This window comes from Puntigrus tetrazona, chromosome 8 (genome assembly GCF_018831695.1).
Source record: "Puntigrus tetrazona isolate hp1 chromosome 8, ASM1883169v1, whole genome shotgun sequence".
Taxonomy (NCBI): Eukaryota; Metazoa; Chordata; class Actinopteri; order Cypriniformes; family Cyprinidae; genus Puntigrus; species Puntigrus tetrazona.
In genome coordinates, this window is record NC_056706.1 from 8,317,850 (window position 1) to 8,335,928 (window position 18,079).

An 18,079-nucleotide genomic window follows, 5' to 3' on the forward strand; every position below is an offset into this window, starting at 1 on the left:
ACACCCACTCAAACAAACAAGGGCTAAAACATGACTATGGTAAACAGCCTCCCTTGAATTTACAGACACTGCATAGGGACGTCAAGACAACCGCTAAGATCCACCCACAGATTCAAAAGGCATAAGAAGGTACACTGATTTTTACATTGTAATCCCTTTCTCCCCGGAGACAAATTTACAATGCTAATCACAAATCCAGTTAAAACAACCACACTGTTTAAATGTTAACTGGTTAAACAGTTTCACTGCATGAATGGATCAAAACCATTTCTTCATTTGACTCCCTGACAGTAATACAAAACACGAACACAGAAAATGCACTAACAGCCAAGTATACGTTATGACTTCTCTCTTAAACTGATTACCATATTATTGATTAATATACAAGTTTAATCCATTTCAACAGTAAAAGAAGAAAAAAACCTGTCGCTAGCTCCTTCAAAACCAATATGCTTAAAAGCTCAGTTGGCGAAATGTAAACTGACTACTGATCAGTTTTCCATTTTTCAGCCTTATGAGGTGGAAATGGAGCACAGAGAGACTCGCTGTATATGAGCAAGCCAAAGGTAATGAAAGCACAGCGGAGTAGGCATTGACTCAGACTGCTGGTAAATGTATTTCTAAGCCTGGGCTGTCATGTTTATTGGTACAAATCCCAGGAGATGAGGGAAGGTTAATGAGATACGCACAAAAAAATGGCCTGCCTTCCATGCAAGAGCTTTGCGTCTAATGCACGGCTAGGCATTTCAATAAGGGCCGGAGGCCATTATTAAGACTGGTGCTTTAATAATATGTCCCTCCCTATAAGCCAAGACGAGTTGAGGTAAAAAGCTGGTCTGTGGCCAAGTGCATGGCGACCACACATAACCAATCATTGCTTGGGCATTAACAGTTTAATGTGCCTTGAAGAGTATTCATGAGCAGTGCCCTCTTTTTTAAAAAAATAACAAGATTGTGGGTTGAGGTCTTCGGTGAGTGCACTTCAGCCCTGAAGTGGCCCGACTCAAGTGGGCAGTCTGTGGTGAGAGGGTGTAATTCAGTGACCTTGTGTCTGTTGTGCTTTTCGCTAAAGGACGAAACGATCTCTCCAACCGCCCTTTTAACAATATGAGCTAAATGCAATGGTTGAGATACATGAGCCTTACAAACGCACACTGAAAATAAACAATGCAGTCATTGTTAAAGAGCTCTGTGAAACACTGCTCATAAAGCTATTGACAATGGAGTCATGGCCTTCTGTTTTGGTACTCTTGAATACTAAGTAGTAACAGGGTTTTATGTTTGATTTTTTTCTTTAAATAGTGGTAACCAAAACCATCTTAATAGCTTTAGAAAAAATAAAGCCGTCAGATACATTTTACTCTTTTGAAACATGACAATGCAAATATGGACGTTGGAAGGGGGGGGTGGCTTTCAACACCTGAAACAAACAGTGCTCACAAAACAGGTTTATTCATCATGAAATCGTACTTAAATTAAGCACCTGACAGCAAATGAAAACACAATGACAAGCATAGAGCAAAGAAGCACACGGTTAAAAGCACAAGGGCAATTTCCATGCTTAACTGTTCAGGTGCACAATGACTAGTTATAAGCAAAGAAAAAGCTCCCATGGTTATTGTACAGATGATTATTGTGGAGTCTAAGCTGGGAGGTGGGGTTCCTCAGGGTTCAGTGTTAGGGCCTTCTCTGATCACTGTGAACAAGTCGTACTGAAAGCCTGGGAGCACAGAACAGGGCGATAAAGGTCACTGACCCCCCCACTACATGAGCTGTAATGTCCACACAGAAAGGACAAGGGAGAGGAGCTGCTGTGTGACATCTTAATTAGTACCAACATTTTACTTTCACATTGTGTGACTCTTAAACCACTACAGAAAAGCAGAAATTATTATATTTGTCTACACTTCTACAAGTAACCTGTTTTCTTACACAGGCACAATTTTTGTTGTTTCACACTGAAAGTAAAAATGCACCAATTATAACAAAGCAAAACTTATTGTCAAAAAACTTAATATCAAGTGCAGGATTTGGGGCCAGTAAGACTTTTCTATGGTAAGGGACACCCGAGGCTTGACCGAAACCAAGTCACCAACAAGAAGTCTTTTTTTGCTATCGAGATCCAAATCTCAGTTTAATGTGGCAAAAATACTTTATTTTTAATTATATATATATATATATATATATATATATATATATATATGTATATATATATATATATATATATATATATATATATATATATATATATATATATATATATATATATATATATATATATATATATATATATATATATATATATATATATATATATATATATATATATATATATATATATATATATATATATATATATATATATATATATATATATATATATATATATATATATATATATATATATATATATATATATATATATATATATATATATATATATATATACATACATATATATATATATATATATATATATATATATATATATATATATATATATATATATATATATATATATATATATATATATATATATATATACATATATATATATATATATATATATACATATATATATATATATATATATATATATATATATATATATATATACACACACAGTTAGTGACACTTCTACTAATCTAAATTTAAATTTACTATTTTTTACAAACAAAGCATTTTTTAATAAAACTGGAGCAAAAGGCATGTGCACAGATAAAAAAATAAAAATAAAAGATTGAAAAAAACATACCGAGTCATCTGAGGCAGAGGCAGGCCAGCCGTCCCACTGTTGATGCCGCACAGGGATGTTTGTCAGGTCTGAAATGTTCCTTTTCACCTGACATATAAACATACAAAAATATTAGATAACAGGTACAAAAACGCAACACAATCCATAAACATATTGAATTTTATTTCACAAATACTACCAGACAACACTATCAGCAGTGTACCTGCTATTTTCACTAAGATATAAGTGACTGTGATGGAAGGGAGACAAGGCAAGTAGTGGAAAAGAGCTTCGTGTACTAAAAAATTCCACAGATGCCTGTCCTAATGCCCAATGCCAACAGCCCTTCACTTGAAAAATAGACAGTATTTCCCTTCTGCTATTCACCGCTGTGTAACTGCACTTAATAACATTGCGTGCATTTAAACAGTTGATGCTGGCCCCTGGTCCTATGCCGCTGTTGGTTTAAAGCCCAACGCCAGGCTGATGTGCGGAGGATGGGGCTGATCAAAGCAGGCGTCGCCCAAAGCTGGATGGGCCGCAGATTCTAGTGCATTATCCCCAGAGAATGCACTACCCCGCGGCGCTAGATACAGAGGCAGAGAAAACTAGCCATTGTGGCGGAAAGCCCTCATAGCGCATGGCCAAATCCCACCGCCAGCGCACTGAGTGGACATGTATCCTCTGCCAGACTGAGGACTCGTGCCCACGGAGGCAGAAACGATGGCTGCAAGATGCTTGTAAAAACAAAGGACATGAAGCAGGGTTGAAAGAGATTTAAGGGTTAAGAATTCATTAACAGATACAATCAGGACATTTCTGTTAACAAAATATAACCACTAACAATATGAATATTTATGAATGGAGTAATAGTGGTTCTTAACTGGAGGGTTGTGACCTGAAATATGTCAGCTGATTTTATTTTATTTTTATTTTTTTTAAGAATTTGAAATTAAAATGATTAATACTCTTATGATACTTATTCTATGTCAATAATGAAGCATATCTGTAGGGAGACAAAAAGGCAAAACGGATTATCAAATAGAGACTGATAATACATTTTACAAAATCATAATAAAACAGTAAGTAACAATTAAATTAAACATTAAATTAAATATGGAATTTGAAGTATTTTTGGTTTTTCTAATCTGTGTTGAAACAAAAATAATTTAAAACCACTCCATTCATGTATATAGGTTTTTAATAAGGATTGTTTTGTTTATATATATATATATATATATATATATATATATATATATATATATATATATATATATATATATATATATATATATATATATATATATATATATATAACACATGACTATAACCATGACTAAAGTGAGCTTCCTGACCATTTTGGTCAGGCACGAACTCAATAAAGGGAAACAAATTCAGATATTGACAACATCACCTTGGTTGGCTAAAGTCGGAGACTCTACCATCACATATACACACACACACACACACACACACACACACTCAAACATCCACAAGCCCACACACTGGGCTGTGCGTTTTTCTTATTGAAGCGAGCAAGGGTCAGCTGGGTTGGCCAATGTTATTACAGAGTGTAATATCTGTGTTTGACCAGAGGGCTACAGGGATTTGGCCGCCCAGGCCTGACCGGCAGGCTGCCGTAAACACCGGCTCTTGGCTGTAATGAACAGTTTAGGGTCAAATGGCATCGCAGCCCAAGAGAAAGTAGAAAGTAACGCCATCACCGAGGGCCAGACAGAAGCATTTAGCTGCTATAACAAATTGGCCCTCTGCGAGAATCTGATATTTCACCGCTTTACTTCATTGGGTCTTTTTTATGAGCACTGCCCTACTGTCAATATACCTATACCACTCGGCACTTCAGCCAGACTTCATCCCATCTTGACAAACAACCAAAGAGAAGCTTTTCACTGTTATTTGACTTCAAAACAGATTTAGCTATATTGGAAGATAGAGATTTGGAAGCTCTTGGAGAATAAGAAAAGAAAATAGCAAATAAAACCACACTGCAAACCTGTCGGTGAAAAAAGATGGAATTAAAGTTCATTTATCAGAGGTGACTTGTTGGGTGATGGGCTTTTTCTGCAACTACTGCGAATTATAATTGACTTAAAAGGAAAAAGCCCCATACTGCTGCAATATTCACAAACACAAGTGTCATTACCTATTCATGAGCTACGAATTCCTCCTCTTAGCAGTCAGGGGTCTGCAAATTAAAGCCAACATTACCCAACTAAATGAGAAAAAATATATACACGGGAAGGATAAACAAACAAATCCACCGAATAACAAGTTTATTTATCACTGATTTCTGAGAGAAAGTAAAGAGAGTTTGAAGATGTTCGGAAACGTCTGACATTTGTTCTGTCTTGCCCAAACCGCTGCCCATAAGGAACAATGAGGTTTGATTAAACAATGAAGGAAAAGACTCAGTCCTATTAAACCCAGTTCCGCTGACATTTCATTTTAAATGTCACAATAGAGTTTTTAGCATCGGGGAACAGACATCCACTGTGAAAAGGAGAAGGAAAAAAAAGCTGAAAATGTTGACATTATATCAGAAAATGCGGGAAGATCTCACGGATAAAGACATTTCAGCTGCCGGGATTATATTCTTAAGGACTGCATGTAACAGCGCAGTTCATTTAAAAAGGTTTTCTTTCATTCATATATACTCCAGTGTGGTTGTCATATAAGATAAATATTATATATCATCCTCAGAAATACTTCCATGGTGTCAAAATAAAAGGATTAGAAGATGGACTGCACAAAATGTACAAAGATAAAGAACAGTATTTGAGATACAAAGAATTTGAAAGGCATCTGTGTATTGCTGCCCCCTTATTGACAGAACCTAAACTGCAGAGTTCAATTTAAAGATTAATTTAATCTTTTATATTTAGAAAAAAAAAGAAAAATAGTTTAACTAGCAATTAAACAATCTATTATATTATTTTATTAAATTAACTAATGTTATTAATATCTTCATAAAAGAAAAAGATTAGTCAAAGTGCTCAAGAAAAAACATACAAAATTAAATGACATAGATGTCAATAAACACGTACGCTCTCACAGACAAACAAGCACACACACACACACACACACACACACACACACACACACACGCACATTAATGATCCAATCTTTCTAAATGCCAAGTACTGGTAATCCTTGGCTGGAGAGAAATCAAAGAGAAGAAAAGGTTGCCGTTAAACAGTCACAAGCTCTTCAGCACCAGATGCCTTTCATTCACACTCTTTTACTCTCCATCCTTCTTTTCTTCCTCTGCGTTCATCTCTCCAGCTGCGGAGAGAAACACTGTGGGGCCGGCAAAAATCCCTGGGACGAGTCGTCTGGTCACGGACGGCAGAGCCCTATCGGACGGCCCTATTCTCCCCACCACTTTCCTGACAAACATTTGCTCTGAGGCTTAAGCGTAGCCCCGAACTCGGGTTTGGGAATGCCAATCAGAGGAGGAGAGCAGGGCCCGGGGCCGAATAGTGGAAGGGTACGTTCCCTGGGAGCCTGGAGGCAGAGCGAGAGCCTTTGGCAAAGACAAACAACGGGACAGCACTGAGGGACTCTCTTCTCTCTCTCTTTTGCTGCTCCTATTGATATGCACATGCAGAAAAGCATCGGCTGGTCTTCAGCAAAGACAAAAGATGAGCAGAAAAAGAAAGGCTGGAGAGGAGTCCTCTCCATATGTGGCTGAGAGGGGGTGAATAGGGAAAAGAAGAGAGAGGGAAGATTGTGAGAGCTCTCTGTTGCTGTTTTGTTGCATTTTCACACAGGCCTTCAGTTTTAGGGCCACAACTGTAAAACAAAAACTTTTCTCACTTGTTAGTAACTTTTTCTCAACAAGATGTTTGTGAAGAAACGTGGTGGATCCCGCTGAGCTTTTGCTTTTCGGCCACATGTTTATTTTCTGGCATTTTCGGGCACAAAAGCGACTTCTTGGACACGTTAGATAAAAATGTTCCCATCCCAAAAGAGGGAAAACCTTCCTGTGGAGCCAAAGTAACTAATGAACTCTCCAGCTAACTAAACCAACTCCATGCAACCAATAAGGTGTTCTCTTACAAAAACAGTTTGTATCACACACAATTTGTTTCTCCTTAGAAAACAAATCTTCTCCCTCTCCCCCTCGTTCTCCATCTTAGGAAGAAAGAAACAGAATGCCTGAGGATCAAGCCAGTCGGGGCCACAGCGGCCCGTTTGATTCAGCTTTGTCCAGTCACTTGCTCCCCTACCAAGCCAACAGCTTCGCTTCCTGCTTCTCTTTTCTCTACCCTGCGGGCTCTACTCTCCAGTTGTTGTAATCTCGGCAGAAACACTTAAGGTTCACAGTAGGTGCTCATCAAAACCATCTGCTGAGGGAAAGAGAGCGCTCACCCATCTCACTTTAATCTCTTCAATTAGCACCATTACAAACCTGTCAAGTAGTCTGATTACTGTAATGGTGACCAGCGCCATCAAGGCGGCAGTTTCGCCGGGAAAGGGATTCTGGGATTGCGTGGACAAAGCTGAGGTGGGGGAAATCAGCTCTTAGTTTGAAAAATGAACAAATTCGGACTAAAAGGAAATATAGAGTATAAAATGGAAGAATGGAAGAAATTGCAAGCGGTTTCTTACAAAATTCCTTGTGCTTCTCAAAATTTATATTTACAAATAAATGGAATTTCTGAATGTTTGGTGTAACGAGTTTATCACACTTCCAAAAGAGAGAAAAAAAATAGTAAATCTAAAGTAGAAAATAAGACAAATTCTCTTTATTTATTAATTTAACAATTTGGAAAAATTTCCCAGAAAACAAGTCTTAATATCTTATATACTATAACAGTAACACTTTTTTAAGGTGTCTTTGTTATATGTAATTGTACAATAACAATAAATTATACATAATTACATGCAAGTTAGTAACTCTAAGCCGAACCCTAATCCTATCCATAACCATATAGTAAATGTAGTTAATTAATATTACCCAGTACTTACATTCGTAATTACACTGTAAGAAGGACACCTCAAAATGAAGTGTAACCATTTCTGCTTCTTAAACGGATTATGTTTCAAGGATTTTCCAAAATTATTAAATGGAAAATAAAACAAAAAGTTAAGAGCAAGAGTTTTGTAGCGCAAGTTTAAACTAATAATCTGCACAAGTTATAAAAGTTGACTAAAGTTAAAAAAAAAAAAAAAAAAAGAACATCACAGATGTCTGTTTCTTTAAAACGGCACTGCACTGGCCCAACATGACTCCCCCGGCACTGAAGGAGGGGTTCAAGTGGCGCTGTCAGTCCACAGGGAGCTTGTTACACTTGACGTGGTGCGTGCTACCTGCTGTGAATAATTAATGGAGCCATTTCCAGAAAGCTGTGTGTAGGTTACTGGGGCAGGCCGAGGAGAATGCAAGGGACTCAGGGAGGGGTCTGTGTGTGTACAGAATGGAGCGTTTGGGTTTTGTGTCCCACACAAACCAACCTTAAATACAACACTGTGTAGTTAAAAGGAAAGTGATGAAAAGAATGGCATCGCACAGGTCTGATGGGAGAGGGAAAGGAGCTGATGAGCCACAGGGGGGTTTATTTATGCTGCTCAATACTGAGCTCTGGTTATTGCAGACAATGTGATGAGCAGAAAGACGCACAACAGACAGTCTTGTAGAATATGAAACTCACCTGCTACAAAATATTATATTATTAGAAAGAGGAAATAAGCAAACACCCCAGTACCTCAGGATTTCAGAAATTCCCATTTCACAGAACAGGAGAGAGGGAAAGTAGCTGTAATAATTGTAAAAAAGGTCAATGAGGGGTAAAAAAAAGTTTTTTTAAATCAGAATGTCTGCATTCATTTGAAATATACAAACATACAATATCCCAAATAAAAATCAATAAAGGTAAAACAAAGGAAAAACATGTTAACAATTATAGTTAATAAATAAAACAAACAAAAAAATAATGTACCAAATATATACAACTCTTGTTCCATAGTCATACTGTGCTGCATGCTAAATAAAAATTTCAGTTTAATCTGAATGTTGTGCTACATGCACAGTATATATTTGTAAATTAAAATTTATTTTGAATAAATGACTGTGCAGACAATTTGCCTTGAAATGCAAAACAATGTGAATCTCTTAATCACATGAAACTGTATATGATCTCATTGGGTCACATGACAAAATTTACACATAGTTTCACACAAAATGCACAGTTGCGGCATTTTGAAGCAGTCCTGAAGTTATTAGTTCCATGGGCATTCTGTAAAGGAAGAAATTTGCCTGGGAGATTATTAACTTTGGCTCAACACAGGCCTTAATCATCATCCTTAATCATCTCCAGCACAATGAGGACTATTATTTTAGCACGTAATAATTATATTGACGCCCCACTAAAAAAAAAAAAACTCTGAGCAGTTTGAGAGAACACAGGCAGAAACACAGTGAAGAGACAGACAGACAGACAGACAGAGGGGTTAGGTGACAGACAGGTGTGCGTTGGTCTCACCTCCTGAATGGTTTTGCTGGCAGGGAAGTTGAGGCTGTAATCTCTCTGTGCTTCACGGTGGCTAATGACGAGCAGGTAGTTTTGATTCGACAACCCTTGCTGGGCACTGCTAAACGGCGGGAAGGGCAGAAGGGGGAAAAAAAGAGAGAGAAAGGAGCATTAGAGTTCAGCGGTGGACGAGTCAAGGCTCGTCTACATCTCCCCAGGGTCTTTGGGCTCTGACAAGCCTGTGCCACCCCACTGCTCTGCTCGGGCAGTAGGGCCACAGCATGGGCGCACACCAGCACCAAGGCCATCTGGAGGTATCGATTGGGGCTAAGAGGTGTAAACGTCTCACAAAAGGACAAGAGGGCTTGTGCTGTTCGTCCGCTCCGCCATCACGCTGACCTCAGAGCGGGTTTGAGATTCATGGGAGCCGTGGTGCTGAGCTGTAGGAGAGAAGGCCTCATCTGATGACAAACGATGGGGGTTAAGTAGCGCTTTGAGCAAATGCTCCGTCTGTGTGTGTGAATATGAATCAACAGCTTAGAGGCGAGCCTGCCGGCTAATCAGGGTTCGAATGAAAGCAGTCAGGAAGAGGAGAGTCTGGGAATTAATATGTAACGCACACATTAATTATGCAACCAGCGCCTTAATCTGAGGAGCTTTGGACAAGCTTATGTTAACAGAGGACCAAATTTACTGTAATGGCAGCTTATTTACATTGACTAAAACTGCGAAATCAATATGTAAATGTAATGTTTGTTGTAGCTAGCGATGAAGATTGAAACGGTGGCCTAGGAGAGGAGGATGCATATGCGATGCTGTGGAGAGTGGAAAAACACAGAGTCATGAATACAAGTCGTAAAAAGGGGGGTTTAATTGGGGTATCAAGACTCTCACCAAATAAGAACAATTTGGAGACATTTTGTATTCTGATACAATAGATTTGCATTGACTAATGCGCATAACTAAAGGTAAGGAATGGGTAAAAATATATTGATTTAATTATTAATAACAATCTAATATTGATTCTTAAAATATTGTTTGTTATATTGCTAACCAGCGTTTATTATCTGCTATATACTACTACTAGTACTGTTCAAATAATGGACTTCACATCAAAGCAAAATATACATTGTAACTGTACTATTTATAACTTTGGATATATTAAATCAAGTGAGAATAAAACTTGTAGATCACAAATGAATTGAATAGAGTTTCAAAAGCATCCAACTGTATGACGTGTTTGAATTACTAAATGTGAAAACACAAAATTTCATATAGATTCCTATATGTTTATATAGTCAAATAAAGAAATAATCTTTTATGTGCATAATTCTTTTTTATGAAAACACACACATACACAAAACACACCACAGTTCAAAATTACAGTGAATTGTATTATTACAAAATATTATTACAATTTAAAAGTATTTTTATATATTTAAAAATATTTGTGTTTATTATTATTATAATTATTATACTTTAGTGCAAACTATGATACGTTTGAATGTAGGATTAAGTTGAAAAGCATTTCTTGGAAACAAATATTATCACAAATGTCTTTACTGTCACTTTCGATTAATTTAATGTGCACCCGGTGAACAATAGGATAAGAACAATTCGTTTTCAAAACAAGCATCTTACGGACACTGATTTTTGAATTTGTTTATTTATGCATCTATATAGATTTCAAAATGTACCGATATAAAAACTATATACCTATTTTCGGAACTCTGGGTTTGTCCCACTTCAATTGACGTTATGAAACTGTGGGTTAAAAAGTAAACTGCAAAGTAGAACTTTTCTCTCTAAGGAGTTAAAACTATGTGAAATTTCCTCACACAACAGATCTACAGCATAAGGTTCATCTGTAGGAGCTTAACCAGGTTCAGCCCTCTGTGGTCCCAACAGCACCTGGAGCTGACCCCCCCAAACTCACCCTAAAAGCTTCTCCACACCATCGGAGGCACTGGAAAGATTGTCACTGGCTGCTATAGACAAAAAATAAACCTTTGTGTAAATGAAGAGCAGATTGGTTCCATCTACCATCTCAGAATCCTGCAAGACTGAGACTTCATTAAAGTCCTAGCGTCTCACTCCTCATATAGGCACGCATATAGTACACGCTCAATATACCAACCTCTCAATCTAATTTCTAACACGCACCCTCTTAGGGTGACCTATAGCAAAACCCCCGAATACACGAACATACCACTTTCTTTTAAAATTTTATTTTTGCATCCGCCACTAAAAACGCTTTTTTTCCCCGCCTGTTTTGCTTTGACAAGTCTAAGTACTAATTGCTGTAGTTTAAACAGTTTTTCCTTTCTGCCAAAACCAGCAGATTCCTCGGGCCCCCCGAGTCTCACAGGAGATCAGATGCTGAAAATGAGATAAATACCAAATGCGCACTGACTCATTTGCTCATTTGTATTTGAAATAGCAGAAGTTCAAATTAAAATAACCTTAAACACACACATCTCCTGGAAGCAACAGAAATAGATGATTCGTTTTAAATTATTCATAAAGTTCCATTATTTATGCTGGAGATTAGGGGTTTGGATACCTCCACGAGAGGGAGAGCGAGCGAGATGAGCTTGGCTCATCACTGGATTTCTGTAACTACCTTGGATGGAGTGTCTGTCTTGAAAGCTCCAAAGCCTGTGCCGTATTTGCATTCAAAACAGAGGGAAGAAAATGAGGCAGGCGGCGCAGTGTGAAGACAGGTTTGATTAATATGTTTGGATATGGTGTGCTGAGGTATGCTTTGCAGTAATTGCCTACAGTGGCTTTTATTTGTTGAGTACTGTCCCATTGTTCACAGTCTGCATCCTGAGACCTTACACTTTAATTTAAATTAAAAACAAGCTGACAGAGAACTTTGTTTTTTAAGCCGCCTCGTGTGTTCAACAAGGCTGCATTTCCTTGATCAAAAATACAACAAACACTACTAATAAGAAATATTATTACAATTAATATATATGTATATTATTATATGTAATTTTCATCAGCCATTACTGCAGTATTCAGCATCACATGATCCTTGTGAAATCATTCTAATAAGCAGAACTGACATTTGTCATTTTTTGTCAATGTTAAAAAATTGATTATTTTAAAAAACAAATTTAAAATAACATTTCAAATTAAAACTAAAAAAATTAATACAATGAATCTTACTTTGTTGTTTTCAGACAGACCTTGTAAATGGTGATTATATCAATTTAGGAAATTATTTTCATGAAAGGATATATACGGCTTTCATATTTAAACTCATAATACTTTTATCAGACAACCCAACAGCACTCACTTTGATAAAAGCGACGTTTAAATGAGTACGCAAACGTGGCGCTCGCTTTCTTCTCAGAAACATAACAAACAGAAAAATACTTGAATAAAGTTGGATTAGAAAATGAGAGCTTAAAACTTTGCTTGACTTATTGTTTTACCTGCAAATTATTCCCATGAATAAATATTTTTTCATTATTCTTTCTCCCTGCAAATCCTTACCAACCTCTCAATGTACTTATGCTGTAAAACAATCCTATCAATAAAGTACCTTTTATTTACAGTTATAATTTAATAATAGAATATAATTTCATATTCAACATTTGGTTGGCTACTTTGTAATTTTGTAATTACAAAAAGCCATCTAATTTAATCTGCATCTGAATTCGACGTTTCATCCAACAAATTCCGACACGCATGACAGGGACGAGAAAAAGTACTGCATAACAGAAGTGACCCAGTTATCCTTTCGCACAGTTTCTTTCTAATAATTTGCTAAATCGCACAGAAACACTGACGTTTTGCTCAAGCCAGGTTTAAAATAAGCGTAAGTAGAGATGCCTGAGCAGATGAGAAAACGGCATCTGAACTGCCCCTGAGAGATACAACCAAAGAGCAGCAGTACAGCAGGAGCGAAGTCTGCTGAGGAACACTTCACTCTCTCCCCGTCTCTCTGTGACAGTTATTTATAAAGGCAGTTAACAGCTTGTCTGCTCACCCTCCTGGAAGCCCTCTTCTCACTGCACCAGGAGAGGACAATCACGGGCAACAATGGGGTCACACCTAACTAACACCGGCCCTCTCTTTTTCTCCCCTATTTCGACTCCTCTAAAATAGTTTCTGGGAAATAATTAGAGCCTGCCACTGATGATGAGCTCTAGTAGGTGCTGGATATTAGATATTGTGCCATTTAGAGACAGAGGTGACAAGGTCTCTGTGGCACGTCACCTGCCCGATCTGGAAAAAACGAGCAGCTGTCAGGATCACAGCAATACATGTGATCTCGACGGATCCGTTCATCCTGTGACCGGCAATGCGGTCCACGATAACGTGCGGTACGTCACAGAAATGTGCTTTTTTGTTGCAATCTCCAAAATTAAAGCTAAGAAAAAATATATAAATTGTATGCATGCACAAAATGCCTCTGGACCGCATGAAATGCAGGCGGCTGAAAAGGTGCCAAATAACAGGAGGAGGGGGAAAAAACGAAGTGCTGATGTGCTTTGGAGGGTACTGTTATCGCAATATTAGTTTACAGTCCATTTAATAGTTTTCTCAGAATGTTTTCGCACTCTAGAGTACAGTGTCCACACAAGCTGACAGAGATGCCAGTTTATACCCAGTCGTTCGACGGCATCGCCACCACCTCCCACCGGGGCTTACAGCAGTGCTAATCAACACATAATTACACACACACAAACACATGCACATCAATATAACACACACACACACACACACAAGCAGCCCTTTCTAACTGAAGTTACTTTCATTTATTACTTTGAACCGCACTGCTCTGACCACAATGTTAACGCCTTGCTTATTTAAACAGAAATAGGGTGACAATCAACTATATTTTTCTTCTTGAATGTAATATCTAGAGAGAGTCACAGAATCTCTAAATTCATTAGAGAAGTTTTTTTTTTTTTTTTTTAAGTCTTTTAATTGATTACAAATATATTAAAAACTGTCATATTATTATTGCCATTAAAAATAACAATTTCAATTTATTTGAAAATGTAATTTATTCCTGTGATGGCAAAGCTGATTTAAAAAAAAAAAACTAAACAAAACAACGTGTCAACCGCCATTGCTCCAGTTTTCAGTGTCACATGATGCTTCAGAAATCACTCACTAATACGCTGATTTGGTGATCATTTATTTTTATCCATACTAATATAAATTGTTCTGCTTAATATATTTCATGGAAACTTCTAAGGATTATTCATAGTGCATGAAAGGTCATTTATTTGTGAAGTAAATCTTTTGTAGCCATGTAAATGTATTACTTTTTATATATTTAATGCTTGCCACTCGAAAAAGCATTAGTATCTTTAAAACAAACAAAAAAAACTTTGTAAGCTTTGTAAATTTAAATTAAGCAATATAAGCTCAAATAAATGAAAAAGAGAAGTTCTTCAGTTGATTAAAATGCTGATTTAATGTCTTTTTCTGAAATGTGATCGTGCAACGCCACCTAGCGGTGATTGTGGGAATTCTCGTAAATGCAAAGGATCAAGGTTTTTTCTGCTTAACAAGGTCCAGTCAACCCCTGCTGGTAGATGTTAACTACAACATTTAGCTGGCAAAAATCTCGGTTTACTGAAATTCACAAAGTTGCATTATATTAAAAACATTATAGAAATTATAGACACTCTCCAAAAATTATAGACTTCCCTGCCTGAATCCTGCGAGGTTGACGCAATCAACTTTATTTATTAAACACATGTCCAAACCTTTAGTTAGAAGAACTATGTCAAGCCTATTTAAATGTTTGCATACTCCAGAAAGTGTGTGTACTTGTTATTACATATTATGCTACTTGCTTTTTTGCATTGTTTTTGCTTTAAGCAACACAGTTTAAGCTAAAGAGTCAAATAAATGTAACGTACATGAATGCCTAATGTCAACGCAGAAAAAACATACCTGCTCTGGCTGGTGCTGGCTGAAGGGGTGATATCAGGGGTGAGCACATACAAACTGTTGTTCTTAGGCAGATGTAAACTCCGCAGAACAGTCTGAGAAAAAGTAAAAAAAATTAAATTAAAAATTAAAAAAATAAAAGGTCATAAATACTTTCACAGTTGCCATTTTATAGGTACAACATAAGAAAAACTACAAGTAATTTAATGAAAACAAACATAAAACATACACACACACACACACTTTATATATATATTATTATTAATAATAAACTAATAATAATAATACATTATTTTTAGATTCAACCTTTCCCCTCAAAATGGCAGTAACAACTCGGCATATATTTGCCACTTATTTAAATCATTTTAAACATTTGTTTTACATTATGTTTTAAAAAATTATTATTGCACCAATAATACATAAAAAACCCTATAATCTATATTTCAACAGCAAACATACTATAATGCCATTCTTACACTGTCAGATACGTCTCCACTCTTCCAGCCTTTTAACTGCATTTTAGAGACAGGCACCTGTAGCTCGGTCTCTAAAATAGATTTAATATCTCCTGCAGAGAGAAAGAAATAAGAAGAGGTTAAAAAGAATTTTTTTTTTTATGGCAGTTTAGCATGTTACCACTAGAGGACAGCATGTATCTAGTCTACTTTTGTCAGGGTTTTGTTTTAGCAATCAGTTCAGTTATTAGTTCAGGACACAAGCTGCTACATTTCATTTGTTCGCAAAAAAACTCTCCACCACACACAAAAACAAAATTCTAATTATTAACTTGGTAATTATTGCAGCTACAGGTTTCTGAGCATAATGATCTAAATTGCATTTATAATAAAATGCATTACAATTTTCAAGCTTCAGACAGAAACCTGATGAAACCATGCTTGTGTGTAAAAGACTTCTGCAAGACACATAACACAATACATTATATATTTACAATAACTGTAATAAAAAAAAGCAACATAATACACTACAATAATTTAAATTAATGAATACTATTCATGCCTATGAATAACAAATGCACACATTCATATTTAATGACAATATTGACATAAATATTATTAAAGAAAACATTTGTTTATTTAAAATAAACAAAAAAGACACTGTATGTTTGAGTCAACTATTATACAACTATTATTTGTGCAGCTTGCCAATTGCCATACAACCTGCAGATCACAGCTCTTCTTGTTGACTTCATGACATTAGATTCAACTTTCATTCACAGAAGACAGTGGTTCAGACGTGTTGAGTGAATGGCTTACCAAGAATCAAAGATTAGCATCTACAGCTACCAAGAACTCAGTCATTTCTGAGAAAACTTTTTCAAAACAGATGACTTGCTAATCACTGCCTATTTGACAAAACCTCAGTGTAAATGTAGAAACCTGTCAGCACTGTGGGTAACAAGAACCCTGTTACTAGGTGCTCTGGCTTGGTATGATGTGTACTTCTAAGAAACCACGTGTGCTACCTTTGCAAGAGCACCACTAGCATGTGCTCTTTTATTCTTTTTGGATGGGGGCCAGAAAGCTGTGTACTACCTAAAGACGTGCGCTCACCGACTGTGCTGGCATCTTCCAGCACCACTTCTGTGGAGCGCTGTCTGTACTCCACGCGAAAGTTGAGCATCCGCGACTGCCGTTCCACTATGTGCCGGGAGGGCTGGACAGGGCAGAAGGCTGGGCTGGATGATGATGGGGGTGAGGAAGATGATGATGCTGATGCTGATGCCGATGCTGATGCTGATGCTGAAGAAGGCGGGGCTGAGGGCACAGGTGCTGTGGCTTCTGATTGGTTGTGGGGTCCATAGGGGCTGGTCTGAGATGCTTCACTTGAGAAATTACTACACAGGACAGAAGAAATTGAGGATTAGCTTAATGTACAATTTGCCACAATAAGCACCTCTCCATCATAACTGAAATCTGATGCATACATAAATTTTATATTACGAGTTCATTTGCAAAAACAAACATATTAAACTTAGCATATAAATGTTTTTAAAAATAGTTTTTAAAAAAATCATGTTTTCTCATTGTGAACACCAGTCTCAGTCAAACTGCAGATGGATTTGTCTTGAAAAAAATCAGTCATCTGTTTTTGCAAATAAATTCTTCATATATACACACACACACACACACACACACACACACACACAATAGCATTCAAAACGTTTTTAAACTGACATTTCTAATGTTACAAAAGTAAATGTTTTTTTTTTTTTTAATTATCCAAGAGTACTGAAAAACATATTACTGTTTCCACAAAAATATTAAGCAGCACTGATAAATACGGGACATATGTGTATGCATATGTGTGTGTATGTATGTGTGTGTGTGTGTGTGTGTGTGTGTGTGTGTGTGTGTGTGTACATACACACACAGAGAGAAGTCATTTGAAGTAGACATAAAACCAAAACAATACCTGTTCTTGTATTAGGACAACTTTTTTTGAACCACTTCAAATGTTAACTACTCTATATACTGACACTGAAAATAAAATAAAAACATTATTATTATTATGACCCATGTGTAACTGAACATCCGAATGGGTGGATGGCCACGCGTTGGAAACCCCAAAATTATGCAAACCACCCATGTAATGCATAATATCTAATCCTCCCGCCTTTCTGTATTTGGTTTATAATCCAATGAGAACACTGGGTATCCTGTCAATTTTACGTTTACTTTATCTGACAACTGTAAACGGAAATAGACTCCATAATGACCCCAACATTAGAAAAGGAGAACTGGAGGAGAGACAAACAGATAAAGTGAGTGAGAGGCGAAAAGAGAGAGAGCGGATAAGCTTGCACCTCCTTACACCGCTCTGCATGATCCACAATGGTGGCAGTGCTGAAATCCAAACAGTATCAGACTCAATGTAAACAGGCTTTACTGGTATAATAATATGGGCAGGG

General features: G+C 36.8%; 1 protein-coding gene across 2 annotated transcripts in view; it reads right to left on the minus strand.

Annotated features, from left to right (window-relative positions):
* Window positions 1-18,079, minus strand: part of faf1 (Fas (TNFRSF6) associated factor 1) — a 60,791-nt gene that overhangs the window by 32,619 nt on the left and 10,093 nt on the right. Inside the window, exons 4-8 of one of the 2 annotated variants that reach the window (XM_043247529.1) lie at window positions 16,722-17,005; window positions 15,627-15,718; window positions 15,154-15,245; window positions 9,241-9,346; window positions 2,756-2,842 (exon numbers count right to left, since the gene is read on the minus strand). In XM_043247529.1, coding sequence (XP_043103464.1) covers window positions 2,756-2,842; window positions 9,241-9,346; window positions 15,154-15,245; window positions 15,627-15,718; window positions 16,722-17,005 — 661 coding nt within the window. Of the gene's footprint in view, window positions 1-2,755; window positions 2,843-9,240; window positions 9,350-15,153; window positions 15,246-15,626; window positions 15,719-16,721; window positions 17,006-18,079 lie in introns of both variants that reach the window. The other variant, XM_043247528.1, reaches the window with a different exon arrangement.